Here is a 21,015-nt window from a genome sequence, read left to right on the forward strand (position 1 = left end):
AGAGGCCATTCTTAAGTTGAATTAGTATAGGTACTCTGGATCTTCTCACCTCACTGTTCTTCTCTTATTGTTTCATTTACCTTTCAGTATTCCTCCCTCTTCTTGTTGCATTTTACAAGAATAGATTAGGTGCTTCCCTACTTAATAAGACTTTCTGTTTTGAAATAAGCAGTCAGATAAAAGATCCTTTGCCTGCTATCTGCTATGGCAGAATAGTAAAGAGAACAGCTGACTACTTGACTGAGGCAAGGATTTAGCTCTTTATCCTCCCCCCTCCCACCCCCTTTCTGATTACCACCCAGCTTGCCTGGCAGTTGTACAGACATTTGTTCTCAGCTACTTCCTTAGAACCTAGAAGAAGTGAAAGAATGGGTGGTCTTTTGTAAAGAACACTAAACTAGGAGTCAGGTCTATTAATTCTTAAATACCTACCAGATGCTTTATGTGCATATTATACCAGCAGATAAACCTTACTGTTTTCATTTACATATGAGGAAACAGGTCCAAGGAAGTCAAGTGATTTTTTTGTAATGTGTATCATACATATACTGATCTCCTGCTGTTTACTTGCACTGTTCTAGATGCTGGAAATACAGCAGTGAACAAAACAAAGTCATGGAGCTTCCATTCCAGTCTTACAAGTAGTAAATGGTAGGATGTAAATTGAGGTAGAAGTCAGGTGCCTATCTGGCTCAGTGGGTAGAGCACAGGACTCTCCATCTCACGATCATGAGTTCAGGTCTTGCATTGGGCATAAAGCCTACTTTAAAAAACAATTAAAAATTTTTTTTAATGTTTGCTTTTGAGACATAGAGATAGCATGAGCAGGGGAGGGCCAGAGAGAGAGGAAGACACAGAATCTGAAGACAGCCTCCATGCTCTGAGCTAGCTGTCAGCACAGCTAGCTGTCGAACCCACGAACCGTGAGACCATGACCTGAGCTGAAGTCGACGCTTAACCGACTGAGCCACCCAGGCACCCCTAAAAAACAATTAAAAATTCAGATAGAACTGACTTACAAAATCGCTATAATTTCTTTCACTGTAACTGTCATGGTGCCCTTGGTTTTGGATTCTTTCATTTACTTGCTCTGAGCAGGGATTTTAAACTCTTTAAGCTTTTGTCTTTTTTCATCTGTTAAGTGAACCCCTGCCTTAGAGATTTGCCACACAGGATGAAATGATATAATAAATGTGAATTTTTTAAAGCTGTATTACATAATGTTGCCATTTGATAGAGGTGTCTTGTTAGTATTTGAATGTGCATATTGGGGACCATGCAGTTTGGTGGGTGTGGGGGTTGTTTTATGACAGATATTAGTCGTGATGGGAGGCTGTAATAATTGCCTGGGCCACTGTAACCAGGAATCAGATTTCTCAGTTGTAGCTCTGAAAGGAAACCCCATAGTTAATTTCACTGTCTAAGAAAGACATAGTTGTTTGTTTTTGAAGATAACCATCCCATATTTGTACATGGTCTTCTAAAAAATGCTACACAGCAAATTTTAAGACATCTAAGTTTCAGTTAACTTAATCTGAATCTAAGATTAAGGCATCTAAGTTTCACTTAACTAATCAAGCCTGATTATCATTGTTCAGTGAAGGGTTGGGAAAATGGTGACCTAGAGCTTAAATGTGTACATGATAAACCCATCTTTATCCCCCCTACCCTGGAATTGGAGAATTAAATCAGGAAAAATAAAGTGGAAACCACATAACAAATACACATTTTAAATTTGTGAGTAATCTTTCAGTTGAAAGATAGAGCTAGAGTTTGAGAGAATCAGAAAAATTGAATCAGTATAATTGTGTATTGGATAATCTTTTAAAATTAAAGTGGACTTGGGGCAACTTGTTTTCAGAAATTTTACAAGCACAGTGAGGATGTTCTGGGAGTTCACAGGAGTTTGAAGCAACAGTTACGAGGAGGTGCCTCTCAAAAGTAGGTGTACTGACAGTGAGAAGTGGCACCTGACAGAAAGGAGATGGAATAAACATTAACTACTGGCTAATGGTTAAGTATACTGGCCTTGCTTAATATATAATTTGGTAGCATTAGAAGGCATTGCAGAATTAAAAGTATACTAGCATTATTGAACTTTTCCTATATGCTAGGCAGTGTACCAGATGCTTTCATTTTGATTCTCATGATATTGATAGGTGACCCAGAATTCTCCAAAAGTTGTATGCTCCTTGGTACTTACTTGGAGGAGTTGAAAACCTAATGTCCACAAAGACATGCAGATGAATGCGTATAGCAGCTTTATTAATAACTTCCAAAATTTGAAAGCAACCAAAACATCCTTTCCTAGGTGAATGGATAAACTGGTGCATCCACATAATGGATACTATTCAGTGCTAAAAAGAAATGAGCTATCAAGTCATGAATAGACAAGAAGGAACCTTAAATGACTATTACTGTGTAATGGAAGCCAATCTGAAAAGGCTACATATGGTATGATTCTAACTTGTGGCATTCTAGAAAAGGCAAAACTGTGGATACAGTAAAAAGATCAGTGGTTGCCAATTGCTGAGGTGGAGGTGGAGGAAGGTGAACAGGTGGAACATAGAGGCTGTTTAAGGCAGTGAAAATACTCGGTGTACTGTAATGATGGACACATGCCATATACATTTGTCCAAACCCATAGAATGTATAACACCAAGAGTGAGCTCTAATGTAAGTTGTGGACTTCAAATAATGATGATGTGTCAGTGTAGATTCATCACTTGAACAAATGTACCTCTGTTAGGGGGATGTTAATCATTGGAGAGCCTATACATGTGGGGCAGCAAGGGGTATACAGGAAATCTCTATACCTCCCCCTCAGTTTTGCTGTGAAATCTTAAAAACTTCTCTAAAAAACTAAATAAAAACAATAAAAGTTATGTGCTCTGCCTATTAAGATTGACCCTTGTAATTTTTTTTAAATCTGCTTTTTCCTATAAAGATTCATATGTGTCAGGGAAAATTCTAAAAGATGAAGGCCTAGCGTGCATTTCCCAAGTGCTCCTTTCAAAGATAATCACTGTCAAAAATTAGTACATAATTCTCTTTTTTCTATACTACACTAAACTAAAAAAATAGCAGTCTGCTTTTTCCTTAGTGGTTTAGATATTTTCTTATATCAAAATACAAAGGTGTGCACCATTCTAGTTGGTTTTGCATAAACTGGTTAAACTACTGGTTCCTAAAAAGTTTCCTTGCTTTTTCTGAGGCTGGAGAAAGTTATTCCTTTGCTAGGCTTGTATGAATCTTCCCCTTGAAAATAATAAACTGTATTTTCTTCTAAATCTCCAACCTTTCACTGATAGATCTTTTCCCCTATGTAGATTAAATCAGTGAAATAAAATTGGATTTGCACCAAAGAGTTTGATTTATAGCCAGATTTTGCCAAATATTATCCCCAGACTACTTAGATTTAAAATTTACAAAGTGTTATCCAGTTAGAAGCATAAGACTATTATTCAGTATTATTTTTAGAACTGCCCTATAAAATAAAGATTACAAAATTCTTTTTAATCTGAGAAACTGATATTAGTTTGGCATTAAAAAGCAACTAACCAGCTAGAACTTTTAATTGTTTTTTTTTTTTAAGTTTATTTCAAGAGAAAAGGAGTATGCGTGCCCCAGGTGTGGACCAGAGAGAGAGAGAGAGGGAGTGACAGAGAGAATCCTAAGCAGCCTCTGCCCCCAGCAGTGTGGAACCCAGCATCGGGCTCGATCCCATGAACCAAGAGATCATGATCTGAGCTGAAATCAAGAGTCAGACACTTAACTGACTCAGCTATCCAGACACCCCGAGCTTTTAACTGTATTAAAGTATATTTCCTGTAGCATTCTATGTGTCATAGGTGGGATGCTTTAAGTGCTTTAGTCTTATGAAGTAAGGAAATTAGCATTAAGACCTTCATATTTATTAGAATTTGAAATGAGAAAATGAACTTTTAAATCTTTGGATTCTTTTTTTTAATATTGCTCACCTAAATGGTGTTAGTGAGTCATAATTAATTAAACTACATTAATATTGAGGACAAAGAGAAATACTAAATATACTGAGAAGATAGGATGAACATAAAAGATATAAGTGAGGACCAAATCTAATTATATTTTTCATGTTTATTTATTTTTGAGAGAGAGCATGAGTTAGGGGAGGGGCAAGGAGGGGGGACAGAGGATCCAAAGCGGGCTCTGCGCTGTCAGCAGAGAGCCCAATATAGGGCTTGAACTCATGAATTGCAAGATCATAACCTGAGCCAAAGTCAGATGTTTAAATGACTAAGCCATTCAGGCACCCCAGGTCTAGTTATTTTTATTTAAGCATACATGCTTGGATGTCCGTGACTCTATCCAGGTGGGATTAATCAAAGAGAAGTTTTTGGGATAAGGTTATTTGACTAGAAATTTTTTGAAGGCAGAGAAAAATATAAATTAGTAGAAGAGGACTAAAGGCTTCTTATTTAGATGCAAAGATAGTATAGAATTTTTAGTAACCTGTGTCAGTTAAATTTGTATCAGTGCTTTCAGAAAGTAGGCTTTCTGTTGATCAGCTTACAATACTGATCTTTTTTTTTTTTTTTTTTTTTTTTTTTTTAGTAGGCTCCACACCCAACGCAGGGCTCAAACTCACAATTCTAAGCTCAGGAGTCACGTGCTCTACTCACTGAGCCAGGCAGGTGCCCCACCATTGATCTTAAGATCACAATTTCTGGTTCTCAGCCACAGACAATCTTTAACAATATCCAAAAATTGTTTTCAGTCTTTGGTTCTCAGTAACCCTACTATGTTGATGATACAATTTTTAATACAAAAACGAAAAAAAAGGAGGCTGTTTGGGACAGCTGTTCTGTCTTTGGATTTTTAAGTTAAAGTGAAACTACCTTCTTTAGTTATGTATAGTGTTTGTTGTTTGTACCAAAGACCCAGACTTACTTGCAATTCATGAGTTCAAGCCCTATATTGGGCTCTCTGCTGACAGCGCAGAGCCCGCTTTGGATCCTCTGTCCCCCCTCCTTGCCCCTCCCCTACTCATAACCTGACTCTTGGATGGTCGTTGCAAGTTCAGGAGTTAAAATTTAGAATCCTTATTTACTTGCATAATAATAAATTAGGCCATCATGGGAAATTGTTTTTATACTCTAAAAATCCCTAAATAGTCACATAAATGAAAATGATTTTTTTTCTAAACAAGTTTAATTTAAATCACCTATAAAGCTTGTTACATTTCTGTATGGACTTAACAAAATAGTTCCATAAAGTTTAGACTGATCATACAAACTTACTCATTTTCTTCAGTATTCTAAAAGTGTTCAAATTGCTTTAACCATTAGGAACATCTGTCTAATGCCTCTCAAAAGTCTTTGGATGTTAAATGTTGGGGGAGAGGGTGGTTAGTCTCCGGCAACTTTTTACTAATCCTTTGCACTAATGCCAAGTACAAACTGTCAACTAAATCTCCCCCAGGACTTAAAGTCATTACTGTGGGGATAAGAAAATGATAAAAATGGGGAGTTGGAAAGTAAAGCGAGGTTCACCTCTTTTCTAACATAAAAGGAAATCAAATATTTACTTGCTTCAATTTGTATCTCATTGAACTGGTTAGTTGCAGGATGGTGAAGTAGAACAGTAGTAGTTCTGAAATTCTTATTTCCTTGTGGCAGGAGAATATTAGAGACTAATATCACAAAAGAGGAGAGATTATGTATAGCTACTTTTGTCTTGAAATCCCTGTTAGAAATAAAAGGCTAGTTCATTTCTGTTATTACACAGGTTTAGGTCTGAGAAATTAGAGCCTCTTAATTAAATCTTTCTCCTACATCTTTCTCAACCTCCTTTGGGATACGTTTCATTTGGCCAATATAAGATTAGTTCTTAATAAACAGCTTTCTTCATAGATACTTTGAATTTATTTGAGAACAAGATAAAATTGTAGTTTGTTAATTTTCCAAGCTGTCTTGGAGGCCAGTAGTATGATGTGTATCAGTGGAATTCCTTTGACATATGGTTCTGAATTACTATTTTAAAAATGAGGTTTATTTGTCTTTCTTAGGCAAAGTCAGAGACCATCCAAAGATAAAAGTTAAAGGAGAAATGACATAAGCTTAAATTTTCGGTGAAAGGAAAAGGAGTGACAAAAGTACAAATAAAATCTCCTCATCATTAAAGGCCAGGCAGAATCCTTTGTTTAAATTAGAAACATATGTCAAGAGAGTAATTCTGAGCAATTGTTGGCATACTTTTTTAAAATAAGGGGCCAGATAACAAATATTACAGACCGTGTAGTTCGTATGGTTTCAGTCGCAGCCACCCAACTCTGCTGTTAGAGTGCAAAAGCAGCCAAAGACAGTGTATGAAAGAGCGCAGATATATCCTAACAGTTCTCTAGGTATAAATACTGAAACTTGAATATCCTGTTATTTTCACATATCACAAAGTCTTCTTCTGATTTTTATTTTAAATCATTTAAATATGTATAAATTATTTTTAGCTTGCAGACCATATATACAAAAACAGGAGATAAGTTGGATCTGGCCCATAGGCCATTGTGTGCAGACTCCTGGAATAGAGAAAAGGTTACTGCTTTACAGAGATCCCCTTTTTATTTAGAACTTCAGAGTATGGCATGCAGAAGTGGCTTGGTAGAAGGCCTTTGGAGCCAAACTGACTGTTGTTTCTTAACCTTCTTTCTTAATCTGTAACACTGAAATAATATCTATATTTGTATAATGGTTGTGTTAGCTTTTGCTCTATAACAAACTACCCGAAAAACTAAGTGTCCTACGTCAGTAAACATTATTCTCACAATTGGTTGGCTGGAATGTTCCTAGGAGCTGAGGCTGGATTGTCTAGATCCTCTACTTTAGAATAGCCTTACTCACATATCTGAGGCCTCAGACTAGGATGGCTACTTTCATTTCACCTTTCAGGAAGCTGTTTATCCAAGCTCATTCCCAGGGTGGTAGCAGAGTTCCCAGCAGCAAGAGAGGGCAAGCTGCAGTGTACAAGCACATTTCAAGCCTTAGCATGTGACATGTTGCTAGTATTCCATTGATCAAAGCAAGTCACATGAACAAATCCAGAGATAATGTGGGAGGGAATTAGAGAGGTATGATTCAGTGGGGCCGTAACTGTGGCAATAATCTGCCACAGTAGTTAGTATTTGTTAGGAGCCCAGCATAGTGCCTGTCACATAAAGCACTCAGTAACTGTTTGTTTCTTCCAGTACTTGTCAGGACCAGTGAAGAGTCAGCCAGCTGTGATGACTCATCCTTTTTTTTTAGACAGTCCCTAATTTTCTTTTATCATAGTCACTGTTCTTGAGAGTTTGCTGTCATTTTAGGGAGATGATGACCATACCTATAATGAGAGCTTACTATATGCCAGACGCTGCTCTGAGTTTTTTATTTATATGATCTTATTTAATTCTCACAACAGCCATATGTAGTAAGTGCTCATTTGCTCATTTTGCAGTTGAGAAGCTCATACACAGAGGTTAATTAATTAAAATTTGCTCAAGGTCACAAGTAGTAAAATTTCCAAGCACAGGCAGTGTCAGAATCCCTGTTCTTCTGTTTGAGAGGAACAGATGAGTATGAAAAAAAAGTAAAGAATAGAATTAAAAGATTGTAGTTGAATGTACTCATTAATAGCCCACTATTTACTTTTCCCTTTACCTGAACATTTTATAATTTGTGTAAGTGATAGAGAGGATTTTATATATGTGGTTAGATTAAGCTTTTGATCATTTGTTTTAAGAGTGATGCAGGTCATATTGTCATATTGTTAAGTGTCTGAAAATCATTGTCTTTTGATCATTGATTCAAAGGGGAAAAAAGCTTCAGTATTTATTTTTTTTTTTTTTACATTTATTTATTTTTGAGAGAGAGAGAGAGAGAGACAGAGCATGAATAGGGGAAGGGCAGAGAGAGAAAGAGACAGAATCTGAAGCAGGCTCCAGGCTCTGAGCTAGCGGTCTGCACAGAGCCTGATGCGGGGCTCGAACCCACGAACCGTGAGATCATGACCTGAGCTGAAGCCAGACGCTTAACTGACTGAGCCACCCAGGCAGCCCAAGCTTTAGTATTTAAACAGATTCCCTTGTAAAATTTAAATTCTTAATCACTATTTTTCACAGAGGGTACCTTAATTATATTATTTTTGTAGTCTAAGCTGTTTAAGCTTTCGTCTTTTCAAATATTTTGCTTAAGCTGAAAGAATGCTATCTACTAGCAACAAAAGGTGACTGCAAGCATGGGGAAAACTTATTTTTATTTATTGACTTTCTTTTAGCATAATTCCCAGGAATGAAAAATGCAATTATGTCTTTTTTCTTGGAGGTAGAAGGGAATATTCTAATTTAGTACTTAAAGTATACACAAAGCCAAATTTTATGATTCATTAACAAGCATTGTGTGCTCAGTTGTTACTTTTGTAGGTATTGGAAAGAGGGTGGTGACTAAGACAAGGACTAGGGACTTAGGTTTAAGTGCAGGAGACAGAAACCCACAAATCAACATGATAATTCAGATTCTGATCAGTGTTATAAAGAAAATAAAACTTAATGGGATAGAGTCTTGAGTCATAATTTTTTGTTTTAATTTGTTTTTTAATTCAATTAAATTCAATATTTTCTCTGTAAACTACTGTGTTGGATGCTACAGGTTAATCCAGTATGAGTAAAGCATTAGTACTTTACTTATAGAGTAACAAAATATAGGTAGTAGGGATAGAGTTTGCAGGACAAAGATAAGTGAAATATGTATGAATGACTAATAAAGGATTTGATGAGAAAAGCTGTAAGAAGACAGAAAAGGGAGGGAGAATTGGAGGAAAGTAGTCAAAAAGGTACAAACTTCCAGTTATAGGGGAACCTGGGTGGCCCAGTCAGCTGAGCATCTGACTTTGGCTCAGGTTATGATCTCTCAGTTTGAGAGTTTGAGCCCTACATTGGGCTCATTCCTGTTAGTATAGAGCCTCAAATCTTCAGTCCCCTCCTCTCTCTGCCCCTTCCCTGCTTGTGCTCTCTCTCAAAAATAAATCTTCCAGAGGCGCCTGGATGGCTCAGTCGGTTAAGCATCTGGCTTCGGCTCAGGTCATGATCTTACGGTTCAAGGGTTCAAGCCCCGCGTAGGGCTCTGTGTTGACAGCTGGCTCAGAGCTGGAGCCTGCTTCAGATTCTGTATCTCCCTCTGTTTCTGACCCTCCCCTGCTCGCGCTGTCTGTCTCTCAAAAATAAATAATAAATAAATAAACCTTTAAAAACACTTAAAAATAATAAATCTTCCAAAAAATATTAAAAAAAATCCCTTCCAGTTATAAAATGAGTAAGTACTAGGGATATAATGTACAACATGATGACTGTTGCTAACACCGCTGTATGAAATATAGGAAAGTTGTTAAGCAAATAAATACATCCTAAGAGTTCTCATCACAAAGAGAAAATTTTTTTCTTCATTCTTTTTTTTTGTATCTATATAAGATGATGGATGTTAGCTGAATCTATTCTAATCATTCCACAATATATGTACACCAAAGCATGCTGTATGCTTTCAACTTCTACAGTGATGTTTGTCAGTTGTTCCTCAGTAAAAGCAGAGGGGGAAGAGACATAGATAAACATTATTTGGTTACTGAATATATCGCTAAAATTCAAATCAAATGAATAAAAGATACTGTAATGCCAAATTAATTTAGCACTCCAATAATAATTTGCTATAATTGGCCATTAGAATGTGCTGATGTTTACTTATTAGTTGTCTTTATGAAGGTATGCTTGCATCTTCATCTGCTTCCGGTCACTGAGTCAGTCAGCAGTGATTTTCATTGTTACCATATTAAGAATGTTATTGACTTTAAAGATAGTAAAAAAAATATTCAGGTTATTTGAGAAGAATTTGAGAATGCAGTTAGTAATTGGTATAATTGTTAGTTGTGTGTGTAACAACTTCTTAATGTTTATTTTTGAGAGAGAAAGTGTACAGACAGGTTGGGGAGGGGTTGGGGTGGGAAGGTAGAGGATCCGAAGCAGACTCTGTGTTGACAGCAGAGAGCTCAGCAAGGGGGTCAAACTCACAAACTGGAGATCATGACCTGAGCCGAAGTCTGATGTTCAACCAAGTGAGCCACCCAGGTGCCCTGGGTGTAATTATTCCTTTCCCACTTCTTAGAGTTATTTTTTATGCCTTGTATTTTTATATATAGAAGCCATCTGACTTTTGATTTGACTAACTCAAGTTGTAAGAGAGAATACGCATATATTGAACTTCTTTTTTCATGAAGAATGGATTATTAGATGAATTTTTATAATGTTCATTATGGTTGGAGGTGCCTGGGTGGCTCAGTTGGTTAAGCGTTTGACTTGAGCTCAGGTCATGATCTCAGGGTTTGTGGGTTCAAGACCCACGTCAGACTGTGTGCTGATGGCTCAGAGCCTGGAGCCTGCTTTGGATTCAATGTCTCCCTCTTTCTCTGCCCCTCCCCTGCTCACTCTTTATCTGTCTCTTTGTGTCTCTCTCTCTCTCAAAAATAAACATGTTATAATGTTCATTATGGTTGAGATAGAAACGAACTATAGACTAGGTCTCCCTTTACATGGTTTTCACATTACACAGAACTTTCAGGACTTCCTTCTGATAAGTATGCCAAGACTGATCTATACTTCATTGAGATCTAACAAATAGACCTACGTCACTTCGCCATTCTTCTGTGCATTCATATTTTTAGAAAAGCAGTAAATGGTTTTTTGGTTGTATTTTGTTTTTGTTTTTAAGTTAAAGAATAAAATAAGGGCACTTCGATGGTTAGGTCAGTTAAGCACTGACAGCTCAGAACCTGGAGCCTACTTTGGATTATGTGTCACCCAGCCCACCTCTCCCCTGCTTGTGCATTGGCGCACTCTCTGTCTTTCAGACATAAAAAAAAAAACAACTTGAAAAAACAAATAACTTACATTCAGATCAGCCTTTATCTTAAGTAGTCTAATAAAATTTTATTAAAGTATTACATTACTTTCTTATGGTAAAATTTACCTTTAAATGTATAGTTGTGACTTTTGACATGCAGTCATGTAACCCACCACAATAAAACATAAAACTGTTATTCCCCAAAAGTTCTGTTGTCTCCCTTTGTAGTCTATCCTTGCTCCCACCTCCTAGCCTAGCCTACATGGCAACCACTGATCTGTTTTCTGTCCTTATAATTTTGCCCTTTCCAGTATATTAATATGAATGGAATCTTGGGTCTATAGCTGGACTCTTTTTCCCCATCGATCTGTATGTCTATCCTCTTGCCAATACTACAATGAATGTCATTATTTACTGTAGCTTTTTAGTAATATATGTAGTATACTTTATATTCATCTTTTATTGTTTTTTTTCCCCCATAGTGTGAAATGAATGCTTTTAGTTGGAGTTAATATTTCCTAGTATTTATCATTAGCATTTTTTCTTTTAGCATTTTTTTTTTTTAATATTTATTTACTTTTGAGAGAGCGAGACAGGAGCACGAGCAGGGAAGGGGTAGAGAAAGACAGAGACACAGAATCCAAAGTAGGCTTCAGGCTCTGACCTGTCAGCACAGAGCCTGACACAGGGCCTGAACTCATAAGCTGTGAGATCTTGACCTGAGCTGAAGTCGGAGGCTCCACCGAGTGAGCCACCCTACCATTATCATGATAGGTGCCCATGTAATTGGCATTTTTAAATTTAACATTCTGTTTTGAGATAACTATAGATTAACATGCAACTGTAAAATAATACAGAATTGTTCCCAGTGACACTAACTTGCAGTATTGTAGTATAGTATCACAATCAGAATATTGACATTGGTAAGTCATGATATAGAACATTTCTGTCACTACACTTTGATACCATACCCATATCAGAGGTTGTTAAATTTATTTTCCTTTTTTAGGTTTTAGGTTTTCTGAAACAGATATAACTTGAAATCTATATTGCCAATGACAAAGTATCTTTCAAGTTTGAAAGTCTAATTTAGCTTTCTTGGTTGGATTGAAACATACAATACTCCAACTCAAAGTAAATTTAATATAGACAAAATGTTTATAAACTGATCAATGTTTTAAAAAAATACCTAGTACACCTAATAGTTAGTGTGCTGTTTTTCCTTATCAGCTGGGATTTGAGTTGGGTGCATATAATAGAAAAATTTTAATGGCATAAGGAAATAAAAAATTTTCATGTAAAATTAGGTACCAGAGTTACAGTGGAGAGATGGGATGCAGGTCCACAAAGTTGTCAAGGACCCAGGCTTTTTCCTGTTTTCTGCTCCATCATTCTAAGGTTGTGACTGTTGTTTACGTTGTTTGGGATAGCGGAAAAGCAAGAAGCCTGCTTCTCTTCCTATATCCATCCTTCACATTGCAGCCAGTTTAAGTGTTCTAAAATACTTTATGTGGAAACAAAAGGTCACTTGCTGCTAAATCTATATGGTGGCTTTTCTTTTTTTTTTTTTAATTTTTGAGAGACAGAGAGAGACAGTGCGTGCAGGGGAGGGTCAGAGAGAGAGGGAGATATAGAATCTGAAGCTGAGCTATCAGCACAGAGCCCAACGTGGGGCTTGAACTCACAGACTGTGAGATCATGACCTGACCCAAAGCCGTACGCTTAACCAATTGAGCCACCCAGGCACCCCTATATGGTGGCTTTTCAATATAAATAATGTTTACTTGTCTCTGATCTTCATATGTTAGTCTTGCCTTCTCACAAAGTTATCATTTCTTCTTACATGTTGATGTCAGTATAACAGGCTAACATAAAGCAGAGCCCACAAACACTTTGAGTAACTATTGATTTGAATATACCAGTTGGAATTTTAAAGTACTTTCGTGAAGCTTTACTTAATTTTAATGATACTTCAGCCAAACTCTCATGGCTTTAAGATGATAATTTGGAATATTAAAGAGTTTAAATTTTTTTAAATATTTCTTTTGAGAGAGAGAGAGAAAATGCAAGCAGGGGAGGGGAGGAGAGAGAGAGAGAGAGAGAGAGAGAGAGAGAGAGAGAGAGAGAGAGAGAGAGAGAGAGAGAGGGAGAATCCCAAGCAGGCTCCACTCTGTCAGTGAAAAGTCTGATGTGGGGCTTCAACTCACAAACCAGAAAATCATGAACAGAGCCAAAATCAAGAGTTGGATGCTTAACTAACCGAGCCACCCAGGTGCCCCTGAATACTAAAGATTTTAATAGCATGCTGATAATATCCAGGTATTTGAAACTTACAGAACTAAGTAGGATTTCTGGAGTGCATGGGTGATTCAGCCTGTTAAGCATCTGACTCCATATCAACTCAGGCCATGATCTCTTGGTCATGAGATCTAGTCCCACATTGGGCTCCATGGCTCAAAATGGAGCCTGCTTGGGTTTCCCTCTCTCCCTCTCTTGCTGTCCCTTCTGTGCTTGCACACTTTCTCTCTCTCTTTCCAAATAAATAAACTTTATATAAAAAAAGAAATATGTAGGATTTAATCCATATAGCTTATATCTGGGATTTTGTTTCCAGAAATTTTCATTTGAATGATATATCCTTTAGTAATTTAGTCTCTAGTAAGAATCTACTGATTCTTGTTATCTTATGATATTTAAGCTTACAATAGGTCAAATGTAGATTGGAGAAATAAGACATGGTTCCCCGGTCCATAGTTGAAAATGAAACTTTTCTTTGAGCTCCTCTGATCATGTGTCTAAAAAGTAAGGCGTTAACAAAGCAACCTTTTCTGACCTCTTCTTCTCATTGTCAAGTAATCAACATAATTCAGTCTTACTATTTGAAGTAGCAGACTTGTTTAGTGGCCTACTTCCCTCCACTTAAAATGAGGTATCCCATAATCTTAATTTGAGGGTTTCTTTTTAAACTCTGAACTTCAGGCACAGAGCCTGATGTACAGCTCGAACTCCCGAACCAACCATGAGATGGTGACCTGAGCCAAAGTCGGACTCTTAGCCGACTGAGCCACCCATGCGCCCTTGAACCATGAGTAATTTAAAACAAATTACTTTTAAAACAAAAACAACTTTTTGAGGGAAGAGATATATACCATATTCTTATAAATTCTATTTCCATGCTTAGCTCGTCACTGTTTATAGATTTATGGCTAACTTCTGCTGTGTCTTCAGATTCTGTACTTGGTGCTGTTCTATAGACTTGCTTTCACTCTTAAAAATGTTTAAGTTGTTAGCACTTTAAGAGCCTCTTGCCTGTCTAGGCTTAAAGCTCTGAAATACCCTTGGGTCAATACAGTGTTTCTTTTCTCTCTCAACTCCAATGACAGAGTGGAAGATTGGAAAGTATATGGGCTTCAGAGTCAAGGCTAAAGTTTTGGCTGTATCATTACTGACTGTATGACTATGAGCAAATGATTTAACTTTTCTGACCCTGGAAAATTTATAACTTGCAGAGTTGGTATGAAGAGAGAATTATATATAAGTCATGTACATACAGGAAATCTAATAATAATAAGGGCCATCTTTTGATTATCAGCCTCTGCTATATCCTCAAATAATAGAGTGTAACTTTAATTTAGGAAGTTTCTGTATCCTCAGAAACACACCGGCCATGTCTTGATTCATGATTCTTTAACCTTTTTTTTTTTTTTTTTTTTTTAACACTCCAATCTTCTTTGGACTCACTAGAACGAAGAAATTGTAGCAAGTGGATTTGAAAGGCATAGACTAAATCTATTTGGAAATTTATTAGAAGGTGTTGACTTGGGGGAGTCTGGGTGGCTCAGTTGGTTGAGTGCCCAAATTCAGCTCAAGTCATGATCTCAGAGTTCGGGAGTTGAAGACCCACATCGGGCTTGCTGCTGTCAGCACGGGGCCTGCTTCTGATCTTTTGTCCACCTGCCCACACACCTCCCCTGCTTGTGCTCCCTCTCTCTCAAAAATAAAAACACTTAAAAAAAAAAAGTGTTGACTTGCCATTTTGAATATTGACTGATACTTAGCTAAGCACCAGTGAGAGGTCTGGCCTTGCTTATTAGATTAGCAAAAAATGCAAGAAAGAAAGAAAAAGAGGAAGAGAGAAAGAAATGCTAAACTTGTGGTTTGTGCAAAATTAATAGCTTTGGTAATAACTAGTATAATTTATATGTAACACATTTCCTACATTCTAGGAGGCTGTGTCTCTATACTGTACTGGTTTGCTTCTCCCTAATTTCTATCTGTTATTTTTCTGTTGGTTTTAAATAAATTAGTTGTTAAATTATTGTAGCTCTGTGGACGCTACTGGGGGCCATAGACTATTCCCTTTAGTGGACTGTCGAACCAATTTAGACACTACATCAACCATACCTGAGCCCAGAGTAGACCCATTTGTTTTGTTTTTCCTTGTTACCCACCATCACCATTTAGGGGCACTCAAGTGAACTCTACCAGTGAAAATGAATTATTTTTTGTAACTTGAACCTTGTTATAGGTTCACTGAAGATCTTCCTTCATCACCATGGGAAACTCTGAGAAAATCATCCCTCTGTAGGACACCCAGGGTTCATTTGAGGTGAAGGGGGTTAAGAGAGAAAAACTCCAGTTATAAAATAAGTAAACCATGGAAATGAAAAGTACAGAATAGGGACTATAGTAAATAATGTTGTAATAACATTGTATAGTGACAGATAGCAACTGTGCTTACTGTGGTAAGTACTGCATAATGTATAGAATTGTTGAATCACAGTGTTGTATACCTGAAATGAATATAGCATTATATGTCAGCTATACCTCAGTAATACATTTTTTAAAGTGGGTCCATTTGATTCCTTGCATGTTTGTGCAGTTCATGTCGCTGAATTACAGAACCTTTTTACCATTAGGTTACATAATTACTTAACATTTTTTATAAGATTTCCTGTAGTTGTTCCTCTTTAGAAACACTGGTTTATTTCCGCCAGCCAATGGTGAACGTTAGTCTGCAGTTCTTTGTACACCATTTCCCTTTGCTACCAAAGTAGTTAGATTCCATCTTAAGCTTTACATTACAACAGAAAAAATGGTTTTTTTTCAATCCTTTAAAAATAAACATAAGATTTACTATTGTAATCATTTTTAAATGTATAATTCAGTGGCATTAGGTGCATTCACAGTGTTATGTAACCATCACTACCATTTCCAGAACTTTTTCATCATTTCAAACAGAAACTCTGTACCCATTAGGCAATAACTCCTCATTTCTCCCTCCTTCGTAGACCCTGGTAACCTTTTTCCTACTTTCTGTCTTCATGAATTTTCCTCTTCCTGATACTTCATATAAGTGAATTCATACAATATTTGTTATTTTATGGTTGGCTTATTTCACTAAGCATGATGTTTTCAAGGTTAACCCATGTTGTAGCATATATCAGAATTTCACCCCTGTTTATGGCTGCTGAATATTCCGTTGTGAGTGCGTGTGTGTGTGTGTGTGTGTGTGTGTGTGTGTGTATACATAGATAAATATTTTGTTTATGCATTCATCTGTTGGTAGACACTTAAGTTGTTTCCACCTTTTGTTTATGGTGAAAATGCCCTTATGAACATTGGTATACAAATATCCATTGAGTACCTGTTTTCAATTTTTTTTTTACAGAGATTCTTTTTCAGACAATTTTTTTAAATGTTGTATTTATTTTTGAGGCAGAAAGAGAGGGAGACACAGAAATGGAAGCAGGTTCCAGGTTCTGAGCTGTCAGCACAGAGCCCGACATGAGGCTCGAACCCACAAACATGAGATCATGACCTGAGCCGAAGTCAAAGGCTTAACTGACTGAGCCACCCAGGCGCCCCGAGTACCTATTTTCAATTCTTTTGGGTATATACCTAGAAGTAGAATTTCTGGGTCATAATACCTAGAAGTAGAATTTCTGGGTCATAGAAACACATAATTCTGTGTTTAATTTTTTTATTGGCTACCATATTGTTTTCATAGCAACTACCCTAGTTTATATTCCCACCAGCAATGCACAAGGGTTCCAATCTCTCTCATTTCCTCACCAACACTTCTGTTTCTTTTTTTTTTTTTAATGTTTATTTATTTTTTAGAGAGAGCATGAGAGAGGGAGGAGCAGAAAGAGAGGGAGACAGAATCTGAAGCTGGCTCCAGGCTCTGAGCTGTTAGCACAAAGCCTGACATAGGGTCGAACTCACAGACTACGGGATCATGACCTAAGCCGAAGTCTGCCGGCTAACCAACTGAGCCACCCAGGCGCCCATCTTTTTTTTTTTTTTTAATAATTGACATCTTAGTAGGTATAAAGTGGTATCTCATGGCAGTTTTGATTTTGCATTTCCCTAGGAGTTATGAAGTGTTCTCTCTTCTTTTTTGGAAATCTTGTTTAGAAGATTTTGAGAATTGGTATTAATTCTTTAAATTTTGGGAGAATTCGCCAGTGAAGCCATCTGGTCCTGGGCTTTTCTTCTTTGGAAAGTTTTTGATTACTGATTCAACCACCTTTCTACTTACACATCTACTTAGATTTTCTGTTTCTTTTTGGGTCAGTTTTGGTAGTTTGTATGTCTCTAATAATTTGTCCATTTTATCTAAGTTATCCAATTCGTTAGCAAGCAGTTGTCCATTAATCTTTTCTAAAAGATTTTCTTTTGCTTCTTGTTTTAGTAATTTGAGTCTTCTCCCTTTTTTTCTCAGTTCTTTAAGAGCAAGTTGTAAAGGAGTCACATGATGCTTTTAATTGAACCTGTATAGGAGGACTCAGAGTAAGGGAAAATGAAAAAAGAATACAGATAAAATGATTTGAGGGCTAGATTCACCTAGATAGTCTACATTTTGTTGATTCTTAAGCCTTGAGGTGCTGTCAAACCAGTTGCTTTCTTCAATTTGGGTGCAAAAATTTCCTAACAAGAGATCCATGGTTCCGGTTTTCTCTGTGCCTAACAGTGCTATTAGATATTGTAGGGCATACTAAAGATGTTCTCCTAGTGGAGAATTACAGGCACATGATAAAATGTACACTAATGAAAATAAATACCATTTTATAAAAATTCACCAGCTTCCCATAATGAATCTGCTCTGAACATACTGTTTGTCTTTCTGGAATTGTGTGAGTTTCTTTATTTTGGTCGTAAGTAACAAAAATTCATTTTGAAAAAACAGGTAAAAGGATCAATATCAGTTTATTGAATCAAAGGAAAGATTAAACTGCTAAACCTGAGATGAGCAAAGCACAGCAAAGTCTAAGGAAGAACAGGAATAAGAAATTGATTGCCTCTAGTACCCTTTTCATATGTCCTTTGTTGTCTCTTGTGGGCTTTATGTTTTCACTTGCACAGTTACCTGTTTCTTATGGCAGGAAACGTGGCTGCCAACAGCACCAGAATTTTATACCTTATAGATTCCATAATGGGAAGGGACTGATTTCCACCCTCCAGATTCCAAATTTTAAAATCTTGGAAAAAATGTATTGGCTCAGCAAAAAGGTGCCTACCCAGTATCAACTAACTCTGGCCGGGCCCTTGTGGGAATATGACAGCTCCCACATGTGGAAGAAGGTGGGGGTATGGGAATATTGAAGTTCCTAGGAGAATGGGGATAGTGAATAGCAGTTTTTTGAATGCCCACAATATATCAAAACTTATTTGTAATATATAGGGCAACAAAATGAATGATACCAGATTGTCCAATCTTGAACCACTTTTTCTCAGAGATAAAAAATTTACCCCATTGGTAGGTGTATATATATTTAAGATATTCTTAGTTAATAAAACCTCCCCCCTGGATTGCCTAAGAGTTGTAGAGAGGCTATAGATAGTTCCAGCAATGCACTCTATCTCTGTTACTCCTTACCATACATTTTTACTTATGATTCTGTCTTCTTTCAACAACTTGAGATATATTTCACATACCATAAAATTCACATGTTTGAAATGTATAGCTTCGTGGTATTTCATAGTCATACAACCATTACTATAAACCAATTTGAGAATATTTTCTGTACTCCAAAAGAAAGCCCATGACCATTAGCAGCCACTGCCCATGGCTGTCCTTTCTTGCCTTCTTCCCTTCCCTGCCCCCAACTTGCAGCCACTCATCTACTTTCTGTCTATGGATTTGCCTATTCTGGATATTTCATATAAATGGAATCATACTATGTGGCATTTATGTCTGGTTTCTTTCATTTAGCATGTTTTAATGGTTAATCTATACTTCATTTTTATTTTTTTGCTGAATAATATTCCATTGTATGGATATATTATATTTTAATTATTAATTGCAAATTGGCATAGTGAAAATGGCATAGGAATATTTCATTTGTGGTGAATATGTCTAAAATTGCAGCCCATAAAACCCAAATAGAGTGGACAAAAATAAAGGAACCGAAAATAGAGGCAGTAGAACTAGTGAATAGAAAGTTTTATAGAGGTCAGAAATTCCAACAAAAGCTACAGTGAGAATAAAAAAGGTTATGATCTGGAGAATTTTAGTTAAAAAATATTGGATGCTTTGAAAAACTTTAAGACTCAATCTGTATAATGACATAACATGCCAGTATTTGATTTCCTAAACAGTAACTTTAGTTAAGAAGATAATTGCTAAGAATCTTGATAAATTGACCTTTGTGTTATTTTAAATTGTAGCTAACTTTTCTTAAATTGGATGTTACAGATTTTCTGTTTTATTAATTTGGTGACATCAATCAATCATAGTTTCTGCAGAACAAAATATCCTTTCAGTTCAGAATAATTAGATTTTTCTGAAATGATTGATTATAAAGTATCAAATAATTTGCATTTTTTAATGTATCATTTTCTTTAGGTTACAGTGTAGGATTTTGGAAGTCCTTCCTCCATCACACCAAAATGGCTTTGCTAATGGACATATCAGCAGTGTAGATGGAGAAACTATTATCATCAGTGATAGTGATGATTCAGAAACACAAAACAGTTCTTTTCAAAATGGGTAAGTGATTTTTATTAATTTTTAAAAATGTATATCAGATTGACTAATGATATCCCATTGAAATGATTTTTTCTTTAATCCTTCCCTTCTTCCTTTGTAATTATACAGTGGAAAATCCATCTAGGAAATGTGGTTCAACAGTACACATTAGAATTTGCAAAATGGAAAGCTACCTAGTTAACTATAGTCTGCTGCTTAGGAGCAATTGAAGTTCATCTCATACAATTACACTTACACATTCCACTTTTGTTTACTTGAGAAAATTCATTCTGTATTTTAATTATTATACTTAATCACTTTATGGTGCATATGGTAAAGACAATAACTTTCTGAAATTCAGTCAGTTGTCAACATGGGTCAGCTGAGTGCTCATGGAGAAAACTCCTACAAGCACATGTAAGTCGGCATTGTCGGGGCACATGGGTTGCTCAGTCGGTTAAGCGTCTGACCTCAGCTCAGGTCATGATCTCCTGGTTCATGGGCTCAAGCCTCACATTGGTCTCTGCTGACAGCTCAGAGGCTGGAGCTTGCTTTGGATTCTCCCTCTCTCTCTCTCTCTGTCTCTCTCTCTCTCTCTCTCTCTCTTTCTCTCTCTTTCTCTTTCTCTTTCTCTCTCTGCCCTTCCCCTGCTCACACTTTCTCTCTCAAAAATAAACGTTAACTATCCATTAGATACTGAATCAATTTTTCTTAAGCACTACTAACTGCTTGCTTTTCTTGAAGCTAGATCATTCTGAAAGTTTCCTGTTAGACCTATGAGTGCAAACATATGGTATCTGTCCTTCTCTGCCTGACTTATTTCGCTCAGCATGACACCCTCAAGGTCCATCCACTTTCCTACAAATGGCCATATTTCATTCTTTCTCATTGCCATGTAGTACTCCTTTGTGTATATATACCACATCTTGATCCACTCATCAGGTGATGGGCATTTAGGCTTAATCATCCATTTCATATATAAAAGGTAGCTACTTTTTTGCATGGACCTCAAGTATATTGTAGTATAGAGGTGGAATTTAAGGAAAGGTATTAAGCAGGCTGTGTTTTAGCTTATGGGCAAGTAATAAGTTGTATCATTTATCTTGAATGTGTCATAGATAAGCTGCTATATAATGATCGCCA

The 21,015-nt window shown here is 36.6% G+C and overlaps 1 protein-coding gene across 2 annotated transcripts in view; it reads left to right on the forward strand.

Moving 5' to 3' along the window:
- BAZ1A (bromodomain adjacent to zinc finger domain 1A) overlaps positions 1-21,015 on the forward strand; it is a 112,658-nt gene that overhangs the window by 14,752 nt on the left and 76,891 nt on the right. For both annotated transcript variants that reach the window (XM_029950567.1, XM_029950566.1), the window contains one exon: positions 19,750-19,893. In XM_029950567.1, the coding sequence (XP_029806427.1) occupies positions 19,750-19,893 (144 nt within the window). The remainder of the gene's footprint in view (positions 1-19,749; positions 19,894-21,015) is intronic.

Source organism: Suricata suricatta, chromosome 9 (assembly GCF_006229205.1).
Source record: "Suricata suricatta isolate VVHF042 chromosome 9, meerkat_22Aug2017_6uvM2_HiC, whole genome shotgun sequence".
Classification (NCBI taxonomy): domain Eukaryota; kingdom Metazoa; phylum Chordata; class Mammalia; order Carnivora; family Herpestidae; genus Suricata; species Suricata suricatta.